Source organism: Cheilinus undulatus, linkage group 16 (assembly GCF_018320785.1).
Source record: "Cheilinus undulatus linkage group 16, ASM1832078v1, whole genome shotgun sequence".
In the NCBI taxonomy this organism is placed as follows: domain Eukaryota; kingdom Metazoa; phylum Chordata; class Actinopteri; order Labriformes; family Labridae; genus Cheilinus; species Cheilinus undulatus.
In genome coordinates this window covers 44,971,678-44,986,387 of record NC_054880.1, presented here as the reverse complement: position 1 = coordinate 44,986,387, position 14,710 = coordinate 44,971,678, and the positions used below count along the sequence as shown (strand labels likewise).

General features: G+C 41.0%; 1 protein-coding gene across 1 annotated transcript in view; it reads right to left on the bottom strand.

Annotated features, from left to right (window-relative positions):
- The window catches only part of trit1 (tRNA isopentenyltransferase 1), a 78,024-nt gene that overhangs the window by 36,755 nt on the left and 26,559 nt on the right, over window positions 1-14,710 (bottom strand). Inside the window, exons 2-4 of the mRNA XM_041810039.1 lie at window positions 7,451-7,591; window positions 5,027-5,125; window positions 4,516-4,673 (exon numbers count right to left, since the gene is read on the bottom strand). Coding sequence (XP_041665973.1) covers window positions 4,516-4,673; window positions 5,027-5,125; window positions 7,451-7,591 — 398 coding nt within the window. The remainder of the gene's footprint in view (window positions 1-4,515; window positions 4,674-5,026; window positions 5,126-7,450; window positions 7,592-14,710) is intronic.

The following is a 14,710-nucleotide window of genomic DNA, read 5'->3' as shown; positions in this document are numbered from 1 at the left end:
GTGATTTTAGTATAAAGACACCTGTGTCTAAACGGTCCAGTCACAATCAGTACTTCTGGCAACCATTACACCATGGAAACAAAAGAACACTAAGCAACTCAGAGAAAAGGTTATTCAAAAAAGTATCAGCCAAAATAGTTCCAAGGCTCTTAAAATCCCAGTGTTCAGATAAATCCATCATTTAGAAATGGAAGGAATAAGTCACATGTGTAAATCTGCCTAGATCAGACCGTCCTCACAAACTGAGTGAGCATGCAAGAAGGAGACTAGTGAGAGAGGACACCAAGACACCTATGACTACTCTGAAGGAGCTCCAAGCTTCAGCAGCTGAGATGGGAGAGACTCTGCAGACAACAGCTGTTGGCCGGGTTCTTCACCAGTCAGAGCTTTATGGGAGAGTGGCAAAGAGAAAGACACTGATGAAGAAAACTCAGATTCAGTCTGGACTAGAGTTCACCAAAAGGACTGTGGGAGACTCCATGGTCAAGAGGAAGAAAGTTCTTTGGTCTGATGAGACCATACCAGACATCAGACAAGACACCAAACACACCATCCCCACTGTGGAGCATGGTGGTGCCAGCATCATGCTGTGGGGATGCTTCTTAGAAGGCTTGTAGAGGTAGAGGGTAAAATAAAACCAGCATGATATAGGAAAATCCTGGAAGACAATCTTAAACAGTCTGAAAGAGAACTACGGCTTGGGAGAAGATTTCTTTTCCAACCAGACAATGACCTGAAGCATACAGAGAAAGCTACACAGGGATGATTTGAAGACAACAAGGAGAATGTTCTGGAGGGGCCGAGTCCAAGCCCACACCTCAATCCAATAGAGAACGTGCAGCTGGACCTGGAAAGGGCTGTTCACACTGATCCCCATGCAACCTGACAGAACTTGAGCAGTTTTGCAAAGAATGGAGTAAAATTCCAGATATTTAAGCCTGACTGAGGCCTATCCACACAGACTCAGAGCTGTGATAGCAGTCAAAGGTGATTCTATAAATACTGACTTGAAGGGGTAAATATTTTTTCATTCACTTATTCTACATGCTTTTGTTTAATTTGCATTATGTCAATGAAAGAGTTAAACATCCTAGGGGGGGGAAGTCTTTTTATAGGCACTGTACATGAGATGAATCAACCATACACTCATCTGTTAAATCTTGTGTAAATTAAAGTCTCCATCCCTTCTTTGGAATAAATTTTGTGAAGTATAACTGACAACCATGGTAGCAACAACAAATAAAAGACAAGGAATTCACATGTAAAGTGAAGATACATAGAAAATGTGATATATCCATGTATGAAACTGCTGTTTTTATCAGTCTTTTCCTACACATCCCACAGTTAGCCTTTAGTCAGGGCTACACCAACACACTCAATGGTGAGATTAAAATCAAACCACCTTCAATTTGGCACCCCACGGCTCTCCGAGGTTAAAAAAAAAAAAGATGATTCCTGTCATCTGCTGTCATCCAGAAGAGTAGGGTAACCTCACCTGCTAACACAGAAGACCTGAGCGTGCAGACTGCTACTCATCCAGCCTCGAGCCTGTAAGTTTGTACGTGTGTGGGTAAAAACTCTCTGGTCTGCATGTATGGGGTGGAGACTGTGCATCATGACTGTCAGCCTGAGACAGAGCAAGGGCCCTTCAGGTCAGATAAAACCTGAGGAAACTCCTAATGCAGTGAAACATTCATGTAAAAACTCTGAGAATACAACACCATTCATTAACGCAATAGAGCAGGGGTTCCCCAACGGTGAGGCAAGGCAAACGCTAAGTCTTGGCGTGCCTTAGCAATTTGTACAACATGATTTGTGGTCATAAATAGTTTGACCTCATTAGCAGTTGTAGACTTGCTGTTATTCATATGTGGCTGTTCTGGGAAGGAGGACCTGGGGTGGAGGAGGGTTGTAGAAAGTGGCTTGCAGAGGGAGCAGCAAAGCATGGCCAGGTTAGATCAGTTTAAATGTGATAGCTTGAGTCTGATTAGCCAATAGCATGATTAAAAGCAAATCTGCTGACAAGGGCTAGCAGAACTGGACTCTGCGGCCTGCCTAAACCAACGCTTTACGCTAATTTCACATGTTTAAATAGGAGATTTTGTTTAGATATGGGTTTTCATCTCTTTTTCCAACCAATTTAGCAATTTTTACAACTTGAAACCCATTTTTTACTAATTTTAAACCCTTTCCAACATTTTTTTCTGCCTGCCTTTGCCACTTCTAAACAGATTCTTGCCACTCTCTGCCCATTTTTGCCTCTATTAACCCAATATTGCCTCTACTAACCTGTTTTTACTACTTTTGTGCCATTTTTTGCACATTTTGCCCACATCTTACCAGTTGTTATGCCCATTTTTGCCAGTTTAACCAATTTCTGTCAATTTCTGCCTATTTTACTTGCTCATTTAATCATTTTTTGCCAATTTAAACCAATTTTTCATGCCGTTGCACCATATATTCCAACTGGTTTTGCCAAATGAAACCACTTTTTCAACCCCTTTTTCCACCTTTTTGCCCATTTTTGCCACTTAAACCCACTGATGGCATTTTCTTGCTACTTTCATCTAAGTTTTGCAACTACTAACCCATTTCTCCTACTTTCAAAATCCAATCTCGCCACCTTTTCCACCCGTTTGAATTATTTTTAAGCCATTTTGTTCCATTTTTAAGAAAGAGGGTTTACATTTCTAAGAAAGCTGTTTACTAAGACACAAAAGAATGCAAAAAAATCTTTGTTTTCTTGATAAGAGTGGTCATTGTTTAGGTTTAATATAAAACATGGATATCACAGCTTAAAGGGATACTTCAACATTTTGGCAAATTTGCCCATTGCCATAATCCCTAGTCTTAGTAATAGGTTTGTTTCCTTTAGTTGTCGGTGCAAGCTGTTTCTAGATCTGGGGGACCGTTAAGCCAGCTGCACCGTGAACGCCATGTTAGCAGACGGAATTTGGCTTTCCCTCATCAAACTCATCAAATACACAATCCAACAACTCCAAAACGCTCTCGTGGACAAGTTGTGACCTGCACATTCACCACGCTATGAAATAATTATGTAACATTACAAGACATTTTGGCAAATATGCCAAAATGTTGAAGTATCCCTTTAACAACTGACCATGATTTTGCTGACCTCTACGGTCCCCCAGTAAGCTCTCCTATTTATCCCCCCTTATGGGCCGCCTTGTCTGCAGATGACTATACTTGATGTTCATGGCTGTGTTCAACCACCCTCAGGTACAGTGGGGGTCTCTGGCACCTTTATTTTGGGGGTCGCAGAAGGTTGAGAACCACTGCTATAGAGCATATCATATTAAAGTGCTGTTATACCATGCCTGTTCTTAAAAAGACAAGGGGGCTGTTATAAGGAACAAATATTAAGGTCTACAATCAAATATGAAATGCAGTGTTGTGTGGACTAAATCACAAAGCCAGTATGTCTGCTTTTACTTTGGTTGAAGCAAGTTTTTTTTGTTTTTTTTTTTAAGCCATGAAAAAAAGCAAAGCTGATTGTGGCCTTCCCTGGTACATAATTAAATTCAACACTGCCTAGGCTGATGGGATGCTTGAAGAAAAATAACAAATCCAGTATCACTGCATTAAAAACAACAGGGCTGTACAGCATTTTAATGCAATGATAACATCGCTACTGAAAGGCTGAAGTAATGGACATTAACAACAAACAGAAAAAATAAACTTAGATAAGTGCCCAAAGGTAAGTACGTTAGTGGGTTTTTAGTGTTCTAAAATCATCAAGTGCATGAGGGCTCTAGGCTTTTTAATAGAAAATTAAGCATTTTCCATGAGAACACGTATCTTTAGATGTTATTGAGGGCTTATCTAGAGTTCATAGTAAACACGGTGATGTGGAGGGCGTAATTGTCCAGTCCCTGTTTAATGTAAGTAAAGGTAGGCTAAATTTAATCAGTTTTCAATTAGATATGGATTTATAAAAGACCACATTTTAACAAAGCAGGCACAGACGTGATAAGAAAATGTTGAGTTGTGGTGAAACTTGCCATGGCAGCCTACGACTTTATGGTTAATTTCAATAAGTTTGAAGAGATGCTTGTGGTTTTCTGTCAAATACAAAGTATTAGAATGGTTATTCCATGATGTTTTCTGCTTCTGTTATATGTGAAAAAACAGATTTATACATGCAGAGGCTTCTCATTATTTAGAGGTGCTTCTTGTTTCAAGGCAATGTGTGATGAAATGAAAGAGTGTGCAGTTGCTCAGTTTAACACCATCTAAAGTTCATGTGGATCCCTCAAATCATGCACTCTACTTCTGACACCATAAAGTCTATGAAGGGTTGTCCAGTGGCATTAAGGTTAAAACTGAGATCACATTAGAGACAGACATTTGTCTCTTAAGTTGCAAGTTTAGTCTGAGATTCACACATGACCCTTAAAGTAAACTTTGACCACAATCACAGTTCTCCAGAAAATAAGATTTCTAACACTAAAACATGTTTACTAGACGTTGTATACTCACACCCACGGTTCTCACCTGGCTATCTTGCGTTTGTCATTGGGGTGCAACATGGCGGCCATCTTTGGGTCCACCTCCGTCAGCCGTTTATGTAACTCAGCTCCTCCCAGTTTTTCTAGCTCCAACTTCCTCTCTGCAGCACCATCTCCTCCATTCCCTGGCTCCTCATTCTCCTGCTGTAAAACACACATCATCAGTATTTTAGTGAGGACAAATGCTTCCTCTATAGTCTTTTATACATAGAACACGACTCTGGGTGACAAAAAACATGCAAAAGATGCAGAAAGGAAAAACCAGAATACACTCTAGGCAATCTTTATTTATGTTTGTTATATAAATATTTTTTATTTTCTTTCTGTACATCTATGGAATTGTCAATCAGGATACACTGTATCCTTTTCTAAAGCTTGTTTTTATTCATAAAATGACATGAAGTAAAGAATATGATGAAGTATGAACAGAGATGAATCATTTCAGAGGCACAGGAGATTACTGAGGAGTATTAAAGATGAACATTTACTGCACTCACCCCGGTATCCAGCAGGACCTTCCACAGCAGAGACTCGATGTAATAGTTCGTCCCTCCAACAACAATAGGCAGTTTGTTGCTGCTCCTCATGTCCTCTATGTCGGAGTGTGTTAAAGAAGAAACTGATGGAGGGACATTTGAACCAAATGGACTTAAGGATAACTCACCTATAGTTGATTTTTACCGCTTTTATATCAAAGCATTCAAATGTTTTCATTCATGCTATTCATCTGCAAATGTCATTATAAAAGCTCCATCAACGTCCGATTCATCAGAGAAAAGGAAGCACACAGTCACATATTAAACTAGAAAACAATTTTGACTCATTTAAGTCAACAATGCAGTTTCAAGATTATTTTCCTTATGTTGTTGTACTACACACATACATTCTACCTACATTTCAATTTAATTTGTTTCAGAATCTAAAAAAAAAATGATGTAAAAAGGGCCAAGTGAAAAAATATCTCACGGAAGAAGAGCTGAGTATTTCAGCTTTTTAAATATGGAGTTATATATTTATTAGAAATAAGAAAATTCAATAAGCTGGCTAAATCGTTTTAAGCTCCTGAGACCTGAGCTTGCTTTGGAATACTAACTATATTTTCAAGAATGGAAAGTGGTAAAAGGGGTTAAAAGTGGCAATATTGCCACTTAAATTGGAAGAAATGGGCAGAAATTGTAATAAATGGGATAAAAATGTGAACAAAATGGGGTTAAAGTGGTACAAATGTGTAAAAAAAAAATCCTGTAAAGGGGCAAAAAACTGGTATGAAGAAGCACAAATCTGGCACAAATTGCACAAAACTGATGGAAAGTGGAAAATAACAGTGGTCAAACTGGCAGGAAAATTGTTGAAAAGTGACATAAATACTGCAACATTAGAACCCAGTAATAGTAACAGTTATCACTGATATCATCAATAAACATTAGCATGTTTTTATTTACATTTATCTAATTTTATGTGTATATTTCTATAAAAATGTGCAAAATATACAGTTTGAAATCATTTCAAAAATATTCGTAGGTTTTTTTAAGGCATCTGGCGACCCCTCTTAGTGACCCCCCCCCCCCATTTAAGGGTTAAAAAATATTGTTGAATTAGTGTATGAGGACTTTTAAGTATTAGTAGGTAAAGCATCCAGTAAGGAAATAATAACAAGCATGAGATTTTGCAGTATGTTTTCGAAAAAGTCTCCGAAATCTTATTGACTGTTTGAGTAAAGGAGAAAACTGATCATTTATAATGAATTAATCATCAGCTGCAGCAAACAGTCAATACTGGCCATTCATCAAAAACTCAATATCAGCCTCTCAGTTTGGTTCACCTCCAAAATCAACCAAAAACATCAATACTGGAATTTTAAAAAGACATCAGCAATGCCACACCTTCCTCCTCTTTTTTTTTCTGTCGCATCTTTTCTCATCTTGCACCTTTCTTTTCTCTCTCCTCCTCTCACGCCCGCCGTCTTTGCTCAGTGATAATCGAATAACTACTCAAACAGGATGAAAGCCCATCAGCCCGCCGCACTCTCCTCCCCGACACACATACACATGAGAGAGATGCATGTCTGTGTTTAAAGGGGATGAGAAAAGAGAGCCAGTGTGATCGCTGCTGAGCGGTGACGAGAATCATGGGAGGGCAAACAGAAGGAGGGCCGGATGATTGAGAGCAATAAAGGAAAGACAGAGGAGGGGTTTAGGGGGGCTGTTTTATGTGAGTGGCATTTTGAATGAAAAAGTGAGGGCTGATAATGTGCCATTAGGGGGGTGCGTCTTTAAACTTCTACTGCAACCGACAAGCTCCCCTCCTCTTCCTTCCATCGTCTCTCTCTCTCTCTCTCTCCCGTTTCAGTTTATAATTCCTCCACACTGTCTGTCCCATCTAATCTGTATTCATCTCTTTCCATTTCTCTCTCTCCTTCCCACCAGAAGGCTCGCACTGCACTGAGCCTATTCTTGGAGATACCGCATCCCCTCACCGCACTAGTAAATGTGTGTGCGGTGAGGGGAAAATGTGTGTCCATGCTATTAATACCCCCTCTAGTTATCGCCTCCTCTCTGCACATCTGTGTGACGGCCGGCGTCTGCGGGAGGGTGTGACTACCCGGAGTGTTTGCGTGTGACTGTGGAGACGCATTACAGACACTGACTCCTCTATAAATATCGTCTCCAGTGATCTCGCTCCTCAATTTCAGTGTAGCATCTGCAGCAGAAGACACAGACAGAACCGGAGTGCAGTCGATCTTCTACACACATGCACACAACTCCAGACCAATTAGTAAAAGTCAAACCAACTGAATTCTTCCCCTGCAGTTACCACTTAATTACCCAAGGGGAAGATGTGAAAGCAGTGATAGCAACATGTGGAAAGAGGTGTTACAAAACAATCCGTCCCCTGCCAAACACGTTTCCAGGAAAGGATATCAGAGCCAAGGCTTTGTTTCTGAAGTCCCCAACCATGTAGCTGCTTACCAACGGGTCCACAAAGCCGATCATGTGATGTCTGCACTGGGCGCGCTCCTCTGCTGTCACCTTATTGGTTATGATATCAAGCCCCTGGTACACCTATGAGGGTGAAAAACAAACACAAAAACAGATCGAAGTTAATCATAAAAAAAGTCTCACACATTAGTAACAGGTACAGGTAGCAGCAGCATATAAAGAGCTGAAAATAGAAACAGATGAAAGTTGTACAACTCTGCAGTCCAAGAACATGCTGTTTATAAAATGGAAACATGTTGTCCTAGAAAGCAAAAACAGAAAAGATGCGAGTATTTATGCATTTGACTGTCAGAATGTTGAAGCAGGCTGAGGAGAGAGAGGAGACAGCCTGTCGTTCTAACATGGAACATTCCTGAAAATTATGAAACACGTCTCCTCTGTTCATTTTACATCACCCAGCGAGGGGGCACCCTCATGGAATCTGACAGCTGGGTGTCATACACCACTCCGTCATGACTTTCATTCTCACACACACTCAGAGTGGAGACTTCCAAAGACTGGTTTTTACATTAGAAAACCCTCGTCTTCATTCTCATAAGAGACTGATTATCCTAAAAACAAACCTCTAAAAAGAGATTCATTGTTCAAGCTTTGTCAGTTTTTCTATCAACATGTGCTCTAGATACAGAAAAACACAATACTCTGTACCACTTTTACATTTTATATCTATGTTCATAAGTGTATAACTTCCCATCTAGTAAACCCTTGGGTTTTTTCAAATACTGGTGCTAAACAGATACTATTTATTAGGAGTATCGAACAGATTCATCCATTCATTCATTTTACTGTCATTGTAGAACGTACAATGAAATTGTTTTTGCAGTTCCATTCAGGGCTTGAGCAGTTTCTCATTAAATATTGAAACTGCTCTGGGATAGGTGCTGTTTTTCAGTCTGTTAGTTTTGGTTCTTATTGTCCTGAACCGTCTTCCTGAGGGTAGCAGTTGGAACAGGTGATGTGCTGGGTGGGATGAGTCCTTCAGGATGCCCCAGGACCTTCCTGTGGCAGCGGGACCTGAACAGCTCCTCTAAGGAGAGGAGAGCACAGCCTGTGGTTTTCTGTGTTGTGTTGATGACCCTCTGGAGAGCTGTCGTGTCCTGAGCAGTGCAGCTGGAGAACCACACTGGGATGCAGTATGCCAGTACACTTTCAATGGAGCATCTGTAAAAAGACCCCAGCAGCTCCTTGGCCGGGGCGTTGCTCTTCAGGAAGTGGAGTTGCTGCTGTGCCTTTTTGATCAGCGCTGTGGTGTTGGTTTTCCAGGTTAGGTCATCATTCAGGTGCAGGCCCAGGAATTTAAAGTCCGAGACCCTCTCCACACAGTCCCCGTTAATGTGTATGGGCTGAGGGTCTGATCTGCTTCTCCTGAAGTCCAGTATCATTTCTTTAGTCTTAGTTGTGTTGAGGACAGGGTTGATGCTGCACCATGATGACAGTTTTTTGACCTCATCCCTGTACGCAGAATCATCTCCCTCTGAGATGAGCCCGACCACTGTCGTGTTGTCTGCGAACTTCACACTGGAGTTGCCCGGGTGGGTGGGCGTACAGTCATGTGTGTAGAGAGTGCAAAGCAGGGGGCTCAGTACACATCCTTGTGGGGAGCCGGTGTTGAGGGTCAGTGCTGTGGAAAAGCGGGGTCCTACTCTGACTCTCTGTGGTCGGTCGCTGAGGAAGTCCTTAATCAAGAGGCAGGTGGAGTGTAGGAGGCTGAGGTTGTTTAGTTTCGATACCAGTCTGCTAGGGATGATTGTGTTAAATGCCGAGCTGAAGTCAATGAAAGGAAGCCTGGCATAACAGTTTTTTTGTTCTATGTGGGTCAGGGTGTTGTGGAGGGCTGTGGCTATGGCGTCCTCTGTTGATCTGTTTCCCCTATATGCGAACTGTTGAGGGTCAAACGTGGGTGGAAGTCCTTGGATGATGTGGCTTCTGATCAGTTTCTCGAAGCACTTCATTAAGGCTGCATTCATACTGCAGACCTTAATGCTCAATTCTGATCTTTTCCCAGATCTGATTTTTTTTTATTTGCCTGCTCACACTGCAGTCAACTTCCAAAAGATCAGATACGTATCTGATGTAGAACCACATACGAAAGTGGCCTGAATCTGATTTGAAACGGTCAGATTCAATGTGACTTGCGCTGTTCACACTGTCAGAAAAAATCAGATATGAGTCACATGTGAGCAAAAAAGTCAGATTCAGGTCACTTTTAACTGCAGTGTGAACGTAGCCTATGACTGGAGTGAGAGCAGTTGGCCGGAAATCGTTTAGGCTGCTGATGGGAGTCTTTTTTGGGACAGGGATGATAGTTGAGGACTTAAAGGGATACTTCAACATTTTGGCAAATTCGCCCATTGCCATAATACCTATAGTCTTAGTAATAGGTTTGTTTCCTTTAGTTGTTGGTGCAAGCTGTTTCTAGATCTGGGGGACCGTTAAGCCAGCTGCACCGTGAACGCTATATTAGCAGACGGAATTTGGCTTTCCCTCATCAAACTCATCAAATACACAATCCAACAACTCCAAAACGCTCTCAAGGACAAGTTGTGACCTGCACATTCACCACGCTATGAAATAATAATGTATAATTATGTAACATTACGACACATGAAGCAAATACTCCAAACTATTTCTTGAGTAAACCACTGGGCAGAGTGACACAGTGCAGCAGCCAGGTCTGGAGAGTGGTTCTGGCTTTGCATTTAGCTTAAAAACATCTCCATCTCGTCATGTTCTATGATTATATGATGATGCGTTCAAGTTGGCTGGGAAATGTTAGTGTTTAAAGAATGCGTATATATATGTCAATATATCAATAAAATAACCTAGTAATCAAAAAATGCATTTATTAATTAATATTATTTTTAACTGAAGACCTTTTGGAAGGAGGTTGCAGCATTATTAATAATTTAAATGAAATTTATTCAGCCTCTTTATTTTTATACAATTTAATACACTTTAAAAAAAAGTTTTTTATTCACTTTAATTACCGTACCGAAAACATACCAAACGTGACTTCAAAACCGAGGTACGTACTGAACCGAAACTTTTCCCTACCATTACACCCCTAATAAACACAGATGTTCAATATTCTCCTGCAGTTCACAACCCATACCATGTGGCAAAACATCACCAAGCCTTTCATTTATCAGGGAAATACAACGACATGGCTCTGTACTCCGCTCAGCATCTGTGTGTAGTCTACCACCAACCACTGAAAGCACGTTTGTGTGGCTCAGAACATGCATCAGACTGAGCCAGGAAAACTTTATGAATCCCTTTTATTGAGTCAAAGACCTCCCAAAGCATTTTACCGGTAGGCTGTAACTACTGGCTGAAAAAAGCCTTGATTGAAATAAAAAGAAAAGCTTGGTGAAGCAGACTATTGTTCATTAATCCAGAGCAGGAAAATACAGCCTTTAATCAGCAGTCAGTCAGACGGCACATGAACATCTAAGTATTATTTTCAAAGCATCAAAGACTGGATGAAAGAAGTCACTCCTGACTCTAACTCGTGAGCTTTTTCCCTTTGTAAAAATTATGAGCATTTTAAGACAAGCGCTGCATTGTAAGTTATGATGTTTTAGGTTTCAGACTCTGGCACTGGCTGAGTAGAATCTTTGTGGCTCAGGGGTCAGCTAGAAGGCCGTGAAGTGGGCAGAAGTGGAAAGATGAGAGATGGGAGTCGCAGCTTCTTCTTTCATTTAAAGATGCCAGCATTGTCGGGTCAGGATATGCCTAAATTGTGGCTTCATAAGCATAACTACACATGACAGGCCTGTCCAATCTTAAATGTCAGCAGCTGAGCTGGTAGACACTGAGCTTCAGTCAGACGCTTTGTATTCAGAATGTGAGAGAGTTGCCTTTTTACCGATCCTAAAACCAAAATTACACAAAAGTGCAGACCTGACCAAACTGTGGGTTTACCAGCTCAGAAATAAGCTGCATTTATTTTGTCTGCATCTAGCAAGCTAACTAAGCTGAGTTCAGTTTCACTGGCCACACCCAGGCCTGATTACCTCCAGATTTGTTGAATGCAGAAATCGCTTAAATAGAAGCTGTCAGATAAAGTGAAGTAGGCTACAAGATCTCAGAAAGAAACGCATCATGCCACCATCCAAAGAAATTCAAGAACAACTGAGAGACAAGGTGATAGGAATCTATCAGTCTGGCAAAGGTTACAAAGACATTTCTAAGGCTTTGGGACTCAAGAGAACCATGGTCAGAGCCATTACCCACAAATGGAGAAAACTGGGCACAGTGGTGAACCTTCCCAGGAGTGGTCAGCCAACCAAAATGACTCCAAGAGTGAAATGATGACTCATCCAGGAGGTCCTAAAAGAACCCAGAACCACATCCAAAGACCTGCAGGCCTCACTGGCCTCAGTTAAGGTCAGAGTTCATGACTCAACCATCAGAAAGACACTGGGCAACAAAGGCATCATGGGAGAGTTCCAAGGCCAAAACCACTGCTGACAAAGAAGAACACAAATGTTGACTAACATGTTGGCATATCAACATGTTGACTAAGGCTGGGCGATATGGATCAAAAGTTATTGATATTTGAAGCTCAATGGTGATATTGGATTTATCTTCATAGGTATATTCTGTAAGAACGTAACAAAATCAGACAGCTTTCAGTCAGATACAGATAAATTCCCAAATTTTTTATTCCGTAAATGAGTATCAGCCCACAAAAATCCATATCGGTCGTGCCCCAGTAAGTATGCATGTACATGGGTATATATTAATCGGTCGGCATACTCCTCAACTTCCCTCTCCAGTATGATCCTGGGAAAACAGCTGGTTTGGAGGCGAGCACTTTTCAGGAAATGTACCATCACACCCATATATGGCTCCAAGGTTCAGCTGGACCATGTGTCAGTGGTCAGTGTGATATTAATTATGTATGGGATTGATTTAACAGCTGCAGACATTTAAAGCCAAGCAATACTCTTAAAACCACAAGATCTTCTTTTCCTCCTTTTCTGAATCTAATGAGCTTCTGGGGGCCGGACAGGAAGCTTTGGGGGGCCTGATATGGCCCCTGGGCCGCCAGTTGATGATCAGTGCCATAAACAGAATTCTATTAAAATATAAAATATAAAATAATTGCTGAACTATCTAAACAAACAGGGAAAGCTAAGCTCTGATTGGATCTGAGGGTATCAAAAAAGTTGGTCTTCAGCATTGGCATGAAAGTATCAAACAACCGAGCAATCCATAAGAGGAGAAGTTATCTGATCCACAGCTCAGGAGCAGTAGAGCTCAGTCACTGTTATTGTTGAGTCTCGATCTTTACCAGGAAGTGGTTGGCCGACCAAAGAGCTCTGACTAGACTAAAAAACTGCAGGAGATCAACCAGATTAGGAGGTGTCATTCCCTTTAAAACCTTTAAAAAAATCAATGAATCTCAAAATCAACCCTGAAACAGGCAGGAAGCCGATTAAGTTTTCTTCCATTTTTTTCATCATTTTAAGTTGTTTTTAAAGTCAATTTTTCTCTAAATGCAGGGAAAAAAAGATGACAATAAAACCAGATAACAACAAAAACATTTTGTCTTCACGTTATCTGTTCAGGAAGTACTTTATAGTGCAAGGCGTGCCCACATCCTCTCAAGTGTCTCTAGCAGTCTAAATCACATGTTTCAGGGAGTCATTGCTGTTAAACCCAACAACATGCTTTGTGTACTCAACACTGCTGTGCAGGTTATTGATCATGTCCTTGGTAAACGTGTGTGCGTGGCTTGCGTGCACCCTAAATGTTCTCCATCACCGCAGCGAGCCAAAAGTGGGGAGCAGGGCAGGGCAGAACAACCCAGCCTGATAAATTATTCACTGCTTCTCTGCACGACACCATCGTCAGCCAAGGAAGGGATGGATGCATGGATGGATGGACAGCTAGATGAAGGTAGACAGAAGCTAAAGGGTTTGAAGGGTTTCTGGAAAGTAAAAGAGCGTCACAGAAGACTCGAGAGAACAGGAGATGAACAGACAGGAGAGGAGACAGAAGAGCGCCGTGTACTTGTGACAGAGAACAGGATGCTCCCTGACAAATCTGCACAAATTATCCACCGCCACCCCTCTGTTGGCTTCACCGCTCTCACTGTCTCTCTGTCAAGTCAGCACACACACACACTTATGGTGATTATTCAGAGGAAAACCAGAATGGTATCTGAAAGAAGATTTATGGAGAGAGAAATATATAGCATGGCATCAGGTTGGTTTGTGCGGAGGCATATTAAAGATCACATTAGATGATCATTTAACAAGAGGAGCTTGAAACTTATGCATGAAAACTGTTAAATTCTTTTCTGCCCTGTCTCTTAAAATGTCATTTATTCTGATCTTTTTCATGTCTTTTCAAGCACATAACAGCAAACAGGGCTTTCAAACATACCCACAACTCTTCAAAAACCAGAAATCTTCAGAAATGTTCAGGGCTGCAAGTACAAAAGCAAACAGCAAAGTGTCCGCCCTAGTTTACAAAAAATCCTGCAAGCTGCCTAGTAAATTTTCAGCATGAAGTTGGGGTGAGCCAGTAAGTATGCATGAGGAAATATTCAGGAAAATTTCCCTGAAGTGCGCATGCTGTGGGGGGTTGGGGGGGGGGGGCACTTTTTGTAGCCTTGCACAGCTGCTGTGATTTCTGTGTAGTAAATCAAACTGTTCCATAATGTTGCTTGCATTCAGTTTGTTTTTATCCACTGTGTTGTTCATAAACTCTGTATGCTTGCATGCATAGAGAAAAAGTCACATTATTGTGTTAGTCTAATGAAAACTGGACTTTTAAAATGCAGAAAACATGCAAGCCCAGTCAGAAAAACACCAAAACTATGCTGTTAGAGACTGATTTACTTTTGTTTTTAACTATGGAACTAGGACTAGTTATTCTGAGCATGCTCCCCAGCCTCTGTGTTGGGCTTGGCCCATGAATGCCAAACACTAATTTAAGATTAAATCACAATATTGCCCACTGCAATTTACAAATCGCAGAAGCTGCAATATTTTTTTTAACTTAAAATGTGTCAATATACCAGTTTAATGCATTCGTTTTTTGCAGCAGCAGAGATTTAATGCACATTATGCAAACATTCAAGTATCATTTTATCAAAAGGAGTGACATAAAATGATGATCCTCTTCATAAAAAAATAAAAATAAGAGCTAAAATAATGGCAATTGGAA